General features: G+C 69.7%; 3 protein-coding genes across 6 annotated transcripts in view; 2 read left to right on the plus strand and 1 right to left on the minus strand.

Moving 5' to 3' along the window:
• Nucleotides 1-948: 948 nt before the first annotated feature.
• On the minus strand, nucleotides 949-9,872 carry LOC116959034 (NFX1-type zinc finger-containing protein 1-like). Its single transcript, XM_042786222.1, has 14 exons — nucleotides 9,765-9,872; nucleotides 8,110-9,516; nucleotides 7,840-7,996; nucleotides 7,592-7,720; nucleotides 4,974-5,110; nucleotides 4,730-4,861; nucleotides 4,563-4,659; nucleotides 4,107-4,278; nucleotides 3,889-4,008; nucleotides 3,610-3,764; nucleotides 2,491-2,636; nucleotides 2,312-2,422; nucleotides 2,130-2,225; nucleotides 949-2,037 (listed from the first exon to the last, which is right to left on the minus strand). The coding sequence occupies exons 2-14, from the start codon at nucleotides 9,466-9,468 to the stop codon at nucleotides 1,039-1,041; spliced, it is 3,810 nt and encodes a 1,269-aa protein (XP_042642156.1). The 5' UTR covers nucleotides 9,469-9,516; nucleotides 9,765-9,872; the 3' UTR covers nucleotides 949-1,038.
• A 927-nt stretch (nucleotides 9,873-10,799) lies between these two features.
• On the plus strand, nucleotides 10,800-14,738 carry HGH1 (HGH1 homolog). Its single transcript, XM_032982532.2, has 6 exons — nucleotides 10,800-11,411; nucleotides 11,482-11,582; nucleotides 12,098-12,196; nucleotides 12,270-12,361; nucleotides 13,840-13,962; nucleotides 14,260-14,738. Exons 1-6 carry the CDS (start codon nucleotides 10,885-10,887, stop codon nucleotides 14,452-14,454), a joined length of 1,137 nt encoding a protein of 378 aa, XP_032838423.2. The 5' UTR covers nucleotides 10,800-10,884; the 3' UTR covers nucleotides 14,455-14,738.
• Nucleotides 14,739-15,561: 823 nt separating this feature from the next.
• MROH1 (maestro heat like repeat family member 1) overlaps nucleotides 15,562-16,017 on the plus strand; it is a 52,883-nt gene continuing 52,427 nt past the window's right edge. For all 4 annotated transcript variants that reach the window (XM_042786218.1, XM_042786220.1, XM_042786219.1 and 1 more), the window contains exon 1: nucleotides 15,562-15,621. The gene's annotated coding sequence lies outside the window, so the exon portion shown is untranslated. The remainder of the gene's footprint in view (nucleotides 15,622-16,017) is intronic.

Raw genomic sequence — 16,017 nt, forward strand, 5'->3', positions numbered from 1 at the left:
GCTGGATGTGGCAGGGACCGTGGGACCCTCAAGACCCCCCGCTCCACGGGGGAACGGGCTCACCAGGGTCAGCCAAAGGCAACCGCCGCGCGAACCGCGGCCGCGGAGATGTGGGGACCAACGGGCGGCAGGACTGAGGGCGGCTTCGGTCAGGCTTTAATCACTCCGTGACGCAGCGCAGCGAGGCAGGGGTTAAACGGGGGGACGGGGCTCCCCGGTTCTGCCACTGCAGCCCAGAGAGCCGGATCCAGCCGAACCCCCCGCAAGGCTGAACCTGCCCGGGGTGGGGATGGCGGCTTCGTCCCTCCCTGCGCTGTCACCCGTGCCCGCGCCGTGCCAGCCCCTCTGCTCCAGCGCCGGGAAGAGCCCGTCCCCAGGGGCGGGGGCTGCCGGAGGCACCGGGGTGCGTGGCAGGGGGTCCGGGTGCCACCGCGGCTCCAGCCAGGATCAAGCTGGGAATTGGTGCAGGTCTGGCCAGGATCATGTTGGGAATTGGTGTGGGTCTGGCCAGGATCGTGTTGGGAATTGGTGTGGGTCCAGCCAGGATCGTGTTGGGAATTGGTGTGGGTCTGGCCAGGATCGTGTTGGGAACTGGTGCAGGTCTGGCCAAGATCAAGCTGGAAATTGGTGTGGGTCCAGCCAGGATCGTGTTGGGAATTGGTGTGGGTCTGGCCAGGATCGTGTTGGGAACTGGTGCAGGTCTGGCCAAGATCAAGCTGGAAATTGGTGTGGGTCCAGCCAGGATCGTGTTGGGAATTGCCGAGGTCCCGGCCAGAATCGAGCTGGGATTTGCCGTGCACACCGACGGGATCGAGCTGGGGATTGCTGTGGGTTGGGGTCGAGTTTGTCATCGCTGTGGGACCTGCCGGGAGGGAGGTGGGCCAGATCCGTGCCGGCAGCGCCGCAGCCCCCAGCTCCTGCCTGGAGGGACCCCCCCCCCCCCCTCCCCAAAGCAGCGCCGCTGGCAAGGGACCGCGGAGCAGCAGCCGGCACGGATCTGACCCCGCACCGGCGGCGGGACCGGCTACGGGGTCGGCCTCACGCCGGGCTCTGCCAGCCGCTCTCCCGGCCGGGCGCAGGCAGCTCTTGCAGGACCCCCCCCCCCACCTCACCCTCGCCGTTCCTGCGGCAGCCGTTCGAACCGCAGCCGTCCCCGCCGCATTCGTCCCCGCAGCGCCGCCGGCAGAGGTGGCCGCAGGCGCTGGGCCGCGGGCAGGGCTCCTGGCAGCGCCAGCGCTCTGCCGGCACGTGGCACGGCACGTGCTGCCGGTGGCCGCAGCGCTCCAGGACCTTCTCCACCTTCTTGAGGCAAGGGCCGCACTCCTGCCAGCAGAGCTTGGGGCAGGGGTGGCCGTGCTGGCACGGCAGCCGGGCGCAGGGCAGGCTGCATCGAACCTGCCGGTGCTCGGGGTCGCGCGGGTGGCAGTGGCGCGGGCAGGGGTGGCCGCAGGGCAGCGGCGTCTGGCACCGGCGGGTGCAGCCGCCCTCGGGGCTCTGCCTGAAGCCGGAGGCGTCCCGCACCGTCACCGTCACCTCGGGGTGGTTTTGGCAGGTCAGCGCCAGCCCGTCGCCCACCAAGCCCTTGCTCTTGAGGGCGGCCAGGATCTCGGCCCAGAGCTGACCGCCGGCGCCCCGCGCCATGCCCTCCAGGTCGCCGATGCAGTAGAAGCCCTTCCTGGCGCGGGAGAAAGCCACGCAGACGCGGTGCCGGTCCCTGAGGAAGCCGATCCGCCCCTCCGGGTTGCTCCGCACCAGCGAGAGCAGGACGATGTCGCTCTCCTCCCCTTGGAAGTCGTCCACGGTGCAGACGGCCACCTTGGCCATGTCCCTCCTGGCCAGCAGCTGCCGGACGGTGGCCACTTGGCTGCTGTAGGGCGTCAGGACGGTGAGCTGCCCCTTGCCGTAGCCCTGCTCCAGCAGGTACTTGCAGAGGTGCACCAGGAAAGCGGCTTCCGAGCGGTTGCTGTAGCTGCCGACGTGGCCGCCGCGGTCCTCACCCCCCGCGTGCTGGATGAAGAAGACGCTGCTCTCGATGCCCTGCCCGGGGCGGGGGGGACACACACACGCCGGCATCAGGGGACCGTCCCCCCCTCCCGCCCGCCCCACCGCGCTCTTCGTCCTCCCCCCACCTTGATCTTTCCGTAGCTGCCGACGGCCGGGTGGTCCCTCAGCGCCTCGTAGAAGAAGGGGACGAGCAGCTGGGAGATCTCGGGGCGCATGCGGTGCTGCCGGGGACAGGGCGGAGCGCTCGAGCCGCGGCGGCAGCCCCCTCGGCGCGGGGCGGTGCCGGCGCCGGGGGGGTCTGGCTCACCTGGCACAGCAGCTGCACGTGGGGGATCTCGTTGTTGATCATCCGCTCGAAGAGGGAGATGCCGAGGCAGTATTTCTTCTCCAGGGTGTAGTCGGCCGGTTTGGGTCTCAGCTGCAAAGAGAGGGTGGCTCGCCGAGGGGTGCCGGCGGGCGCCGGGGCGCGGGGCCGGGGCGCCGTACCTGCTGGTGGTCCCCGATGAGGATGAGGTGCTTGCAGGAGGCGGTGAGGCAGGTCAGGACGTGCGCCTCCAGGATCTCCGCGGCCTCTTCCACGATCACCGTCTGGGGCCGGACGCTCTGCAGCAGCTTGCGGTACTTGGCAGCGCCTGGAGCCGGGGACGAGCCGAGTGAGGCAGCCGCCACGCTGGTGGGGTCCAGCCAGCACCCCGTGGGACGTGTGTGTCCCCCCCCCGGGTTCTGCCACCCCGGGCTCCTCATCCGCCTCCCACGGCACCTTTGGGAGCAGGCGCCGGCTCCGGCACCACCAGCACCAGCACCGGGGATGGCACCAGCAACACCACTAGCACTGGCAGTGGGAATGGCACCAGCGGTACCACCAGCACCGGCACTGGGGATGGCACCAGCAGCACCAACACCGGGGATGGCACCAGCACCAACACCGGCACTGGGGATGGCACCAGCAGCACCGGCACTGGCAGTGGGAATGGCACCAGCGGTACCACCAGCACCGGCACTGGGGATGGCACCAGCAGCACCAACACCGGGGATGGCACCAGCACCAACACCGGGGATGGCACCAGCACCGGCACCGGGGATGGCACCAGCACCAGCACCAACACCAGGGATGGCACCAGCACCGGCACCGGGGATGGCACCAGCACCAGCACCAACACCAGGGATGGCACCAGCACCGGCACCGGGGATGGCACCAGCACCAGCACCAACACCGGGGATGGCACCAGCACCAGCACCGGCACCGGGGATGGCACCAGCAGCACCGGCACTGGGGATGGCACCAGCACCAGCACCAACACCGGGGATGGCACCAGCAGCACCGGCACTGGGGATGGCACCAGCACCAGCACCAACACTGGGGATGGCACCAGCAGCACCGGCACTGGGGATGGCACCAGCACCAGCACCAACACCGGGGATGGCACCAGCAGCACCGGCACTGGGGATGGCACCAGCACCAGCACCAACACCGGGGATGGCACCAGCAGCACCGGCACTGGGGATGGCACCAGCAGCACCGGTACCGCGTTGCCACCGGCACTGGCACGGGGAGCAGCACCAGAAATGGCACCGGCACTAATCCCGGCACGGTGTCTCTCTCACCCGTGGTCGTCATGCCGATGACGCGGCTCTGCCTGAGGATCCGCAGGTCCTGCTGGAGCTGGTGCTGGGCCAGCTGGGCCGCGCTGCGCTCGTACTCCCCCAGCCACCTCACCAGCAGCTCCTCCTGCTCCGCGCTGTAGGCGCCCAGCCACCGCCTGCCGCCGGCACGGGACGGCGTCACCGCGGGGGGGGACAGCCCCGGGACACCGGCACGGGCGGGGGGCCGTGTCACCGGCCTCACCCCCCTCCCCGGGGACCCGCCGTGGCGGGGGGACAGACCTGTAGAGCCGCCAGCGGTCGCTGAGCCGGAGCTGCCAGAGGCTCCTCAGGCGCTCGACCTCCTCATCGCCCATGGCATCGCTGTCCTGCAGCCGGCGGGCCAGCTGGGTGTCCAGCGGGCTGGGGACGGACAGACGGACATAGCCATCAGGCCCCCTCCCCGGCGAGCCCCAGCGTGTCCCCGGGGTCCCGGCCACCGGGGGGGTGCGGGGCCATACCCCTCTTCCTCGGGGATGATGTAGGCAAATTTCTCCCGGGCTCGTCTCCTCTCGGCCTCCGTGGCGTCGAACTCCTCCTCCTCCTCATCCAGGCACCGCTCGTCCCCGCGCAGGTCCCAGCTCTCCTCCGCCCCTGGGCCCCCCCGGGCCCCCCCGGCCCCTTGCTCCGTGCCTGGGGGCAGAGCCGTGGGAGCTGGCGGTGACCCCGTGGGACGTGTGTGGGGGGCTGTGCCCCGGGGTACCCCACGGGGCAGCGTGGTGACGAGGACAGCCCCCCTCCTGCCCCCCGGGCAGCCCCATGCCTGCACCCCCCTCTGCCCGGGGTCCCCACCCCCGGGGCTCCCGCTCCTGCTGGGTTTGCTCCTGCTGACCCGATGCCAACCGGGGTGGGGGGTGTCCCCAAATTCCCCCCGCCCCATAAGCCTGGCTGGGGCTAAAACCAGCAGCGGGGGTCACCTGCCACGTGGCCCTGGCCTCGTCGTGGGCTCCCGTTCTCCGGTGGCACCGGGACCTGCACCTCCAGCCACCGCAGCATGTCCAGATGCACAGCACCCTGCGGGGGCGAGGCTGGATTTAGCCCCGGCCCCCCCCGTCAGGGCTGTGGCGGCCGCCCACTCCCCCACCTTGAAGAGCAGGTCGTCCTTCATGATCTCGGTCTCCAGCTCGGTGGCGGTGAGGATGCCGCGGCGGAGCAGCCCCAGCACCTCCATGTGGAAGGCGATGGTCCTCTCCTGCTCCTGCAAGGCGCTCCACATCTGGGGGGGGAGCCGGGAGCCACTGGGGTGAGGCGAGAGCGGGAGGGGGCAAGTCCCCGCGGCCAGCGAGCGGCTGGGTGGGCGATGGGGGGAGAGGGGCCCAGCCCCGTACCTGCGCGTGCTGCCGGCGGCTGCTGGGCACCCACACCTCCCGTTGCCGGAGCAGCTGGAGGGAGCAGCCCTTCACCTTCTCGCTTTGGCACTTGCCCCCGATCCGCACCACTTTGGAGGGCTGGAACTGGAGGATGCCTGGGAGAGGAGAGGGGCAGGTTGGCAGACTGTGCGCCAACCCCACGGCTGTGCCCAGCCTGTCCCCCGACACAATGGCCATGCCCAACCTGCCCGGTGACCCCACGGCCATGCCCATCCTGCCCAGTGACCCCACGGCCATGCCCAACCTGCTCAATGACCCCAAGGCCATGCCCAACCTGCTCAATGACCCCACGGCCATGCCCAACCTGCCCGGTGACCCCACGGCCATGCCCAACCTGCCCAGTGACCCCACGGCCATGCCCAACCTGCTCAATGACCCCACGGCCATGCCCAACCTGCCTGGTGACCCCACTGCCATGCCCAACCTGCTCAATGACCCCACGGCCATGCCCAACCTGCTCAATGACCCCATGGCCATGCCCAACCTGCTCAGTGACCCCACGGCCATGCCCCACCTGATCAATGACCCCACGGCCATGCTCAACCTGCCCAGTGACCCCATGGCCATGCCCAACCTGCCCCGTGACCCCACGGCCATGCCCAACCTGCCCGGTGACCTCACGGCCATGCCCAACCTGCCCGGTGACCCCAAGGCCATGCCCAACCTGCTCAATGACCCCACGGCCATGCCCAACCTGCCCCGTGACCCCACGGCCATGCCCAACCTGCCCGGTGACCTCACGGCCATGCCCAACCTGCTCAATGACCCCACGGCCATGCCCAACCTGCCCGGTGACCCCACGGCCATGCCCAACCTGCCCAGTGACCCCACAGCCATGCCCAACCTGCCCAGTGACCCCACGGCCATGCCCAACCTGCCCGGTGACCTCACGGCCATGCCCAACCTGCTCAATGACCCCACGGCCATGCCCAACCTGCCCAGTGTCCCCACGGCCATGCCCAACCTGCCCGGTGACCCCACGGCCATGCCCAACCTGCCTGGTGACCCCACGGCCATGCCCAACCTGCTCAGTGACCCCACGGCCATGCCCAACCTGCTCAATGACCCCATGGCCATGCCCAACCTGCTCAATGACCCCACGGCCATGCCCAACCTGCCCGGTGACCTCACGGCCATGCCCAACCTGCCCGGTGACCCCAAGGCCATGCCCAACCTGCTCAATGACCCCACGGCCATGCCCAACCTGCCCAGTGACCCCACGGCCATGCCCAACCTGCTCAATGACCCCACGGCCATGCCCAACCTGCCCGGTGACCCCGTGGCCATGCCCAACCTGCTCAATGACCCCATGGCCATGCCCAACCTGCCCAGTGACCCCATGGCCATGCTCAACCTGCCCAGTGACCCCACGGCCATGCCCAACCTGCTCAATGACCCCACGGCCATGCCCAACCTGCCCGGTGACCTCACGGCCATGCCCAACCTGCCCGGTGACCCCAAGGCCATGCCCAACCTGCTCAATGACCCCACGGCCATGCCCAACCTGCCCGGTGACCCCACGGCCATGCCCAACCTGCCCCCCCAACCCAATGGCCATGCCCAACCTGCCCAACAACCCCACAGCCATGCCCAACCTGCCCAGTGACCCCATGGCCATGCTCAACCTGCCCAGTGACCCCACGGCCATGCCCAACCTGCCCGGTGACCCCACAGCCATGCCCAACCTGCCCGGTGACCCCACGGCCATGCCCAACCTGCTCAATGACCCCACGGCCATGCCCAACCTGCTCAATGACCCCACGGCCATGCCCAACCTGCCCGGTGACCTCACGGCCATGTCCAACCTGCTCAATGACCCCACGGCCATGCCCAACCTGATCGATGACCCCACGGCCATGCTCAACCTGCTCAATGACCCCACGGCCATGCCCAACCTGCCCAGTGACCCCACGGCCATGCCCAACCTGCTCAGTGACCCCACAGCCATGCCCAACCTGCCCGGTGACCTCACGGCCATGCCCAACCTGCCCGGTGACCCCACGGCCATGCCCAACCTGCTCAATGACCCCACGGCCATGCCCAACCTGCCCGGTGACCCCACGGCCATGCCCATCCTGCCCAGTGACCCCACGGCCATGCCCAACCTGCTCAATGACCCCACAGCCATGCCCAACCTGCCCAGTGACCCCACGGCCATGCCCATCCTGCCCAGTGACCCCACGGCCATGCCCAACCTGCTCAATGACCCCACGGCCATGCCCAACCTGCTCAATGACCCCACGGCCATGCCCAACCTGCCCGGTGACCCCACGGCCATGCCCAACCTGCCCCCCCAACCCAATGGCCATGCCCAACCTGCCCAACAACCCCACAGCCATGACCACCCTGCCCCCCAACCTCCCCGCCAGCCTGTGCCCACCCGCGGGCCGGTGTGGTGGCAGTGCTGCCCCGCGGCGAGCCTGGCCCCAGTCGGTTACCGCCGGGGTGTGACGGGCGACAGCGATGACACCCACGAGCGCCCCGCTGCCGGCGAGACGAGCCCGCTGCTGGCTCGGCCCGTGCCAGGCACGAGGCGTCTGCGGGGAGAGAGCAGGGCGTGGGGACAGGACCGGTACCTTCCATGAACTGGTCGAGGGCGTGGTTGGTGTAGCAGACCACCAGGAGGGGCGACTGGTCCCCCGCCGCCTCCCGGTCCTGGTTTCGCAGCAGCAGCTCCGCGATCTTGAGCCCGATGAAGGTTTTGCCTGGGGAGGAAAGCGCCGGCGTGCGCTGGGGGCAGGGAAGGCTTCGCTCTGCCCCCGCGGACCCCCGGGGCGGACGGTGTGGGGGGGGGCAGCGCTGGGGTGCCGGCGCCAGCACCTACCCGTGCCGGGGGGGCCCTGGATGAGCGCGAACTCCCTGCTCAGCGCCAGCCGGATGGCTGCGAGCTGAGACTCATCCAAGTGGGGAAAAGTCTTCGGGGACCAGATCTCCTCGTCCTCCAGGCTCACGGCGGAGAGGTCCACCGCCGGCTCCTCTCTCTGAGACCGAAAGTGAGGATGAGGCGCCCGCGGCATCGCACCCCGGCCGGGCTCTGCCCGCTGCGGCCACGGTCGAGGGCAGACGGCTTCTCCGCGTCCCCGCCGCGACTCACCTTCCCCGCGCCGGCCGGCAGCAGCGGCGCGAGGCTGAAGAGCCTGTCGGCACCGAGGTGCGCGGGGCGGCGGACGGAGGGCTTGCAGTGCACCAGGTAGCGGCTGAAGGGCACGGCGGCGGGGCTCAGCTCCTGCAGCCCCTCCAGCACGTGCCGGTACGCCTCGAAGAAAGCCGGCGACTCCACCATGGTGAAGCTGGTTCTTCCCAGGTGGGCGAGGAGCTGCTGGTGGCCGTGGTTCTGGATGTGCAGCCAGACGCGGTCCCGGTGGGTCGCCTGCTGCTTCCGCATCCCGGCCACCACCCCGAAGAGGACGTGGCTGCAGTCCTCGGAGAGGAGGCAGGTGAGGGAACCGCTCTTCAGGCGGTCGGCGGCGGCCGGGCCGGCGTGGGGTGGGAAACGGGCCAGGTAGACAGAGCCGGCCGGCGTGGCGGCTACGGCGTGGAGCTGCACCCCCCGGTAGAGGCTGAGCGCCGCGCCGTCGCCGTCGGGGCCGCCGAGGGAGAACGCGGCCGCGATGCCGTCCCGCAGCGGCTTGAGGAAATCCTCCCGCAGCAGTCGGAAGTGCAGGTCCAGGTAGGCTGCGGCGCTCTCGTGAGCCCCGCGCTGCAGGTTGGGGCGCAGCCGGCCCCCCGCCTCCCCGAAGAGCTCCTCGGGCGCGGGGATCACCGGCACCTCGCGGAAATCCTCGCGCCAGGCGCCGGCGGGGAGGTGGCGGGGGGGGAAAGCCGCGTCCACCCGGCGCCGGGCGTCGTGGAGGCGCTGCTGGGTGAGCCAGCAGAACTGGAAGCCGCGGGCCTGGAGCCGCTGCACGGTGCAGAAGAGGAGGTCCACGGGGTAGCAGAGCAGCGTCTGCACGTGGCCCGGGCAGGCGGTCAGCAAGCGGTGGAGAGCGGCCACCGTGTCCCCCACCACCTCCTGGGAGACCTGTCCTGCCCGGCACTGGAAGGCGTCCAGCTCGGTGATGAACCTCAGCAGATCCCCCAGGATGAAATCCCGGGTCAGCAGCAGGGTCAGGAAGGTTGAGGGGGGCTTCCGCGGCCCACTCTGCTCCAGCACGACCCCGAGGGCCCGCAGCAGCACGTACACTTGTGCCGGGCTCAGGTCGCGGCGGGCCAGCAGCCGGCCCAGCTCCAGCTCGTGGTCCCGCAGGAAGGGCAGGAGGTGCCGGGGGCTGCCGTCGCAGAGCCGCTCCAGGCTGCCCAGGAGGTCGGGGGGCTCCCTGCCGTGCCCCGGCTCGGGGGGGGACCGGCTGCTCCGTAGGTCAGCCCAGTCCCCCTCGGGGCTCGCCGACCGCCAGCGCTTCGGGCTGCGGGGCGGGGAGAGGCCCCGGCGGGACGGGGGGACGCGGCGTCGCATCGGACCCTGCAGGGACGGGGACGGGGACGGGTGGCCCCGGGGCTGCGGCTGCAGGGAGGGTGTGGGGAGTGTGGGGGGGGTGGGGATGGGCGCCTGCACCCCCTGCCCAGTTGGCCCTGGGCCTGTTCACCCGCCCCGGGGAATCCCTTGGGACCATGCGTGGGGCACAGCCACCCCACGGTGGGGTCCCAAGCTGCCACCAGCGCCGGGAATGGCCTGGACGGGGCCGAGATGGGCTCTGGGGATGGTCCGGGAAAGGTACCGGGGATGCTCTGGGGATGCTCGGGGAAATGTACCAGGGATGCTTCTGGGATGCTCCAGCGATGCTCCAGGAAAGGTTCCAGGGATGCTCCGAGAAAGGTGCTGGGGATGCTCTGGGAATGCTCCAGGAAAGGTACCAGGGATATTCCAGGGATGCTCCGGCAAAGGTACCGGGGATGCTGCGGGAGGGCTCCAGGAGGGCAGCCGAGGGCGGCTCCGGCACTTCCTGGCCCGAGGATTCTCGTACGGAGAAACAGAAACTGCTGCTGGAAGCGCCGCCCTCGGGACCGTACCGGGACCGCCCCGGCGGCAGCATCGGGACCGCCCCGGCACCGCACCGGGACCGCTCGGGATCGCACCGGGACCGCCCCGAGACAGCCCCGGGATCACACCGGGACGGCACCGGGATCACACCGGGACAGCCCCGGAATCACACCGGGACAGCCCCGGGATAACAACACCCGGACAGCCCCGGGATAACAACACCCGGACAGCCCCGGGATCACACCGGGACAGCCCCGGGATCACACCGGGACGGCACCGGGATCACACCGGGACGGCACCGGGGACAGCACCGGGACCGCCCCGGGATCACACTGAGACGGCACCGGGATCACACCGGGACCGCCCCGGGAACAGCATCGGGATTCTGCTCCTCACGGGGGCATTGGCCACCCCGAGACCTGCTGGGTGGCCACCGTGGCCAGGGCCAGGCGACCACCGTGGGACTCGGCGGGGAGAGCCGGGAAGCTGCTTCGCCCCGCCGAGGAAGGGCCGGGAGGGTCACAGTGACCGTGGGGCTGTGACCGCGGTCAGGCGTGGGGTTCCCGGGGGTGCGCCCAGCGAAGGGACACGGGGCAGCACCGCGCCGCGACCCCCCACCCACGGGCGGCCGCCCCGCTCGCACTAGGACCCCGCGGCGCCGCGATAGGGGCGGGGCCAAGAGGGGGGGGGCGGGCGGCGTGAGTGGGCGCGGCCCTCCATTCCCATCAGCCCCTTTCCCCGCCGGGCTCCTCCTCCCAACCCCCCCCCCTCCCCTCCCGGCGGGATGCTTCTGATTGGCGCATCCGCGGCACCGCGCGGTGCTGATTGGCTGCCGGGCCCGCCCGTCGCCGCTGTTGCTAGGTGACGGCGGCTGTGGGGGAAGCGCCCGCCATGTTGGAGGCGGCCGTCATGGCGGCGGCGGAGGAGGCGGCGGCGATGGCGGAGCTGGCGGAGCTGCTGGCGCCGGCGGCGGGCGCGGCGGCGCGGGCCGGGGCGGCCGAGGCGGCGCTGTCGCTGTCGGGGAGCGCGGCGGGGCGGCGGCTGCTGGCGGGGCGTCCGGCGGCCCTGACGGCCTTGCTGGAGCTGGCGGCGGGGCCGAGCCCGCCGGCGGCCCGCGCCGCCCGGGGCTGCCTGGTGAACGTCTCGGCCGAACCGGCGGCCCGCGGCCCGCTGCTGGCCGCCCTGCCCGCGCTGCTGGGGCTGCTGCCGGACGGGCCGGCCTGCGGGGCGCTGGCCAACCTCTGCCGGGAGCGCGGCGCGGCGCGGCGGGTGCTGCGGGGCCTGCGGGAGCGCGGGGCCGGCCTGGCGCCGCTCCTCCGGGCCCTGGGCGAGCCCCGGCCGCCGCCGCAGCTCGGGCCGCTGCTCTGCAACCTCAGCCAGCTGCCCGAGGGTCGCCGAGGGCTTCTCGACCGCTGCCGGTGCGGCTCTGGGGCGGGACCCGGGGGCTGGGCGGCTCTCCGGCCTGCTGCGACCGTCCCTCTCCCGCAGGTGCTCGGTGCAGCGGTTGCTGCCCTTCACGCAGTACAAGGAGTCCGCCGTCCATCGCCGGGGAGTCGTGGGGGCTCTCAGGAACTGCTGCTTCGAGGCGGGTGAGAGCCCTGCCCGGCTCTGCCGGGACCCGAGGCGGGGCTGGTTCTGGCAGGGAGGGCGCTGGCTCTCCGCAGGGCTGCTGGGCTTTACACCGGCCACCCGGGTTTGGCCGGTGCTGAGCAGTGCTCACGCAGCATCAAGGCTGCCTCTTCTTCCTCACAAATGAGTAGGCTGGGGGGCGCGCTGGAGACTGGGAGGGGGCGCAGCCGGGACAGCTGGTGTGGGGACAGGCTGGGCATGGGTCTGTGCTGAGTGATCGGCGCCTTTGCATCGCTTGGTGCAATTTATTTTTGCGGGGTTTTTTACCTCTTCACTGACTGAACTGCCTTTATCTTGACCCATGAGTTTTTCTTGCCTTTGCCCTTCTGATTCTCACCCCAGTTCCACTGGTGAAGGGGGAGAGGGGGGAGGCTGGGTGGGGGCTGAGCTGCTGGCCAGGCTCAGCCCATCGCAGGGGCCCGGGCTGGGCTTTCTGCTCTATATGGTGACTCCCCTGACTCCAAACTGTCCCCAGAGGACCACGAGTGGCTGCTGGGTGAGGAGGTCGACATTCTGCCCTTCCTCCTCTTGCCTCTGGCAGGCCCTGAGGAGTTTCCTGAGGACGAGATGGAAAGTAAGTGGGTGTCAGGGTGGGACTGGGGGGGCTGCTGGCCGTGTGCCTCCCTCTGAGGCTGCCTCTCCCCCAGGGTTGCCCGTGGACCTGCAGTACCTGCCCCAGGACAAACAGCGAGAGGAAGAACCTGACATCCGGAAGATGCTGCTGGAAGCCATCATGCTGGTGGGTCCCTCTGGTGCAAATCACAGGACCCCAGGTCGGAAGGGGCCTCAAGGCTCAGCTGGTCCAACCTTGCTTGGCAAAATCCTGGTCTAGACCAGCTGGCCCAGCACCCTGTCCAGCTGACTCCTAGAAGTGTCCGGCGTTGGGGAACCCACCGCTGCCCTGGGGAGATTATTCCAGTGGCTGATTGGTCTCGTGGTGAAAAATCTTCTTCTTCTGTCCAGTCGGAATCTCCCCAGGAGTAACGTGTACCCGTTACCCCTCAGCTTTTCCGTGTGACCCCTCGTAAAAAGGGAATCTCCACCTTCTCTGTAGCCACCCTTTCAGTACCAGAACACGGAGATAAGGTCTCCCCTCAGCCTGCTCTTCTCAAGGCTGAGCAAACCCAATCCTCTCAGCCTTTCCTCACGTGCCCAGTCCCCTGATCGCCTCTGTGACCCTTCTCCGGACCGAAAAGTTTGCGTTATTGCAGGTGTGGCCCGGCAAGCGCTGAGCAGAGCCGGGTAATGACTTTGCTAGCTCTGCTCGTGATGCTCTTGGTGATGTGGGGCTGAGGGTGAGAGCCCAGGCTGGGGCTCCTGTGGGTAGAAAGGTGTTCAGGGCTGCCCCAAAATGCTCCATGTGCCCGGAGATCCTCACGGAGAAGTGATGGGCTGGGCTGGGCGAGCAGGCGGTGAGGGATTGAAAACTGGGCAGGCCCAGAGAGTGGTGGTCAGTGGCACAAAGTAGTTGGTGGCCAGTGACCAGCGGTGTGCTTCAGGGGCTGAGACGGGCTCCAGTCCTGCTCAGCGTCTTCGTTAATCCTGGATTAACGGATGGGTGCCGGAGCAGAGCGCACCCTCAGCGCTGGGAGGAGTGGCCGGTACACCGGAGGGTCGTGCTGGCATCCAGAGGGACCTCGCCAGGCTGGAGAAATGGGGGGACAAGGGTTTCGGGGACTTCAGTGGGGAGTTGGGAGCATCTGCTACGGGCGAGAGCCTGGAGAAGAGAAAGCTCAGAGGGGTTGAATCAGTGTCTGTAAATACCCGCAGGGAGGGAGTAAAGAGGAGCCAGGCTGTTCCCAGTGCCAGCACCAGAGGCCACGGGCACAGACGGGAACGCAGGAGGTTACATCTTGCCTGTCAGGATATGCTTTCTCCGCTGTGAGGAGAGCCCTGGCCCGGGTTGCCCAGTTTGGTCGGTGGGGTCTCCACCCCTGGAGACGCTCAGTGTGGACGTGGTCCTGGGCAGCCGGCTCTGGGTGGCCCTGCTTGCGAACCGGAGGTCCCTCCCCACCCAGCCAGCCTGGTTCCGTGGGTGAGAAGGGCCAACGAGCCGGTGTCCCCCTCTCCCTGCGGGCCGGCTCTCCAGCCCCGCTCATACCTTGGAGGGCTGTCCCCCCTCCCCTGGGGTCAGGGCGGCTCTGGGACAGCCCCTCCCCAGCTCTGAGGGGCAGCGGTGTCCCTCGCTCACGCTCGGCTGCTTTGCCTCCTCCGCAGCTCACAGCCACCAAGGCCGGGCGGCACATCGTGCGGGAGAAAGGGACGTACCTGATCCTGCGGGAGCTGCACCGCTGGGAGCGCGAGCCCGATGTGCTGGCTGCCTGCGAGAAGCTCATTCAGGTGGGGAGGGGGGGTCCCGGGGGGGGGGGGGGGGGGGGGGGGCAGGCAGCCTGGTGTTGGGGTGCAGCTGCTCCGAGGGCTCTGCTCTGCCTCTCCCGCCCTGCTGGGTTGTGGGGAGAGGAAAAATGGGGGTCCCCGGGGGGCAGGCAGCCCGCTGTTGGGGTGCGGAGCTGCTCTGAGGGCTCTGCTCTGCCTCTCCCTCGCTCCGCTCCCCGCCGGGTTGTGGAAAGGGGAGAAATGGGCGTCCCACCGGCCTTCCTCCCCTCCCTGAGCCTTCCTCCCCGCTCCTGGGAAAAGGTGCTGATCGGGGACGAGCCCGGCCCGGGGATGGAGAATCTGCTGGAGGTGAACATCCCCGAGGAGGTGGAGGAGCAGCTGCGACGCCTGGATCGGCAGGAGGAGGAGGAGCGGTGGCGGCGGGAGGAAGATGAGGAGGAGGAGGAGGAAGAGGCGCGGGGCTCGACGCCGTGCCCCGAGGAGCCGTCGCGGTGAGGGGCTGCCAAGCTCGGCGTTGCCCATGGACTGAGGCTGCCGGGACCCTCGGCCCGCCGGGGGGGGGGCAGCTTGGCCCCCGTCCTCCCCACCCCTCGCCAAGCAAATTGGGGGTCCTGTGGGACAGGGTTCCCCCACACTTCACCCAGCTCTGCCGCTCCCGCTGCGGGATGAGGCTGAAATGGGACACACACACACACACACACACACACACACACACACACACTGGGGAAGGGCCGAGCTGCCCCAAAGTGCCTTGTAAAATAAAAGGTTTTCAGCCCAAACCTGCTGTGGCCCCGAGGAGAGGGTGGGGGTGAGCGAAGTCAGGGGGTGTCCTGTCCCCATCAGCCCCACGGTGGGGGGGAATTGGGGTTCAAAGGGCCCCCACACACACACACACAAAACAATGACCTCCAATCAATAATTGTTCCTGGGGGAGAGCTCCCCCCCCCCCCCCCCCCCCCCCAGCCTGCCTTGGACTGGGGGTAACACCAAGGTGCTGGGAGGGAGGGGTCGAAGGGGCACCCCGAGGTCCAGGAGAGGGGATTCCCTCCCTCCCCCTTCTGTATCAGGGCACCCCAGGGTCCAGGGGAGGGGGTTTTCTGCACCCCTTCCACCCCCCCCCCATATTAGGGTACCCTAGGATCCAGGGGAGGGAATTCACCCCCTCCTGTATCAGGGTACCCCAGGTTCCAGGGGAGGGGATTCCCCACCCCCATATTGGGGCACCCTAAGATCTAGGGGAGGGCATTCCCCCCCCCCCCCCAATATCAGGGCACCCTGAGATCCAGGGGAGGGGACACACCACCCCCCCATCTGGGGGCACCCCGGGATCCGTGGGAGGGGATATCCCCACCCCCCCGTATTGCGGCACCCTGGGATCCAGGGGAGGGGATCCCCCCATACTGAGGCACCCCGGGATCCACGGGAGGGGATTTCTTCCCCCCCCCGCCCCCCATATCGGGGTACCCCGGGATCCAAAGCCGGGATCTGTCACCCCTCGGTGCGCATGCGCGCTGGCCGCGGCCCGACAGCGCGGTCGTCACCCGCGGGGCGGGGCCTCGGGGGAGGGGGCGTGTCCCGCCGGGAGGGGCGTGGCGTGGCGAGGGGGGCGTGGCGGGCTCACCCGGAAGCGGCGCCGGGGGCCGAGCGGGTCCCAGTCCGGCGGTGAGTATCGCCCCCCCCCCCCCCTCCCCAAATTCCCAGTTATCCCTCCCGATTCCCAGTACCCCCCCCCCCGCCTCGGCCAGCCGCCGGTGCCCCCCTCCCCGCTCCTGGGAGGAACAACCCGGCTGGGGGCCAAGCTCTGGTGCCCGTTACCGGGGGCTGGCAAGCCGGGAGGGTCACAACACCCCCTCCCCGGGCAGTGCGATTCCTTTTTTTTTTTTTTTTTTTTTTTTTTCCTTCCCCCCCTCGGCGCTAACCAGGGCAGCGCCTGCCTCCGTGACACCCCCCCCCCCGCTCCGGCGAACGTGGCTGTGAAAGGCCGCGGGGCCGTGGCGAGGGACCGGCGGCGGGGAAGGTCTCGAATGTCACCCTGAAATCCCATTTCACCGAGAACTC

This window comes from Tyto alba, unplaced genomic scaffold (assembly GCF_018691265.1).
Source record: "Tyto alba isolate M040663 unplaced genomic scaffold, T.alba_DEE_v4.0 Super-Scaffold_9, whole genome shotgun sequence".
Lineage (NCBI taxonomy): Eukaryota > Metazoa > Chordata > Aves > Strigiformes > Tytonidae > Tyto > Tyto alba.

Excerpts from the sequence above, each read along its gene's own strand:
- HGH1 (XM_032982532.2), top strand. The coding sequence starts at position 10,885 with ATGTTGGAGGCGGCCGTCATGGCGGCGGCGGAGGAGGCGGCGGCGATG. Across the intron at positions 11,412-11,481 it reads GGGCTTCTCGACCGCTGCCG|GTGCTCGGTGCAGCGGTTGC; the intron begins GTGCGGCTCTGG and ends CCTCTCCCGCAG. Across the intron at positions 13,963-14,259 it reads CCTGCGAGAAGCTCATTCAG|GTGCTGATCGGGGACGAGCC; the intron begins GTGGGGAGGGGG and ends TCCTGGGAAAAG.
- LOC116959034 (XM_042786222.1), bottom strand. The coding sequence starts at position 9,468 with ATGCGACGCCGCGTCCCCCCGTCCCGCCGGGGCCTCTCCCCGCCCCGC. Across the intron at positions 7,721-7,839 it reads CCAGGGCCCCCCCGGCACGG|GCAAAACCTTCATCGGGCTC; the intron begins GTAGGTGCTGGC and ends TTTCCTCCCCAG. Across the intron at positions 2,226-2,311 it reads ACGTGCAGCTGCTGTGCCAG|CACCGCATGCGCCCCGAGAT; the intron begins GTGAGCCAGACC and ends TGTCCCCGGCAG.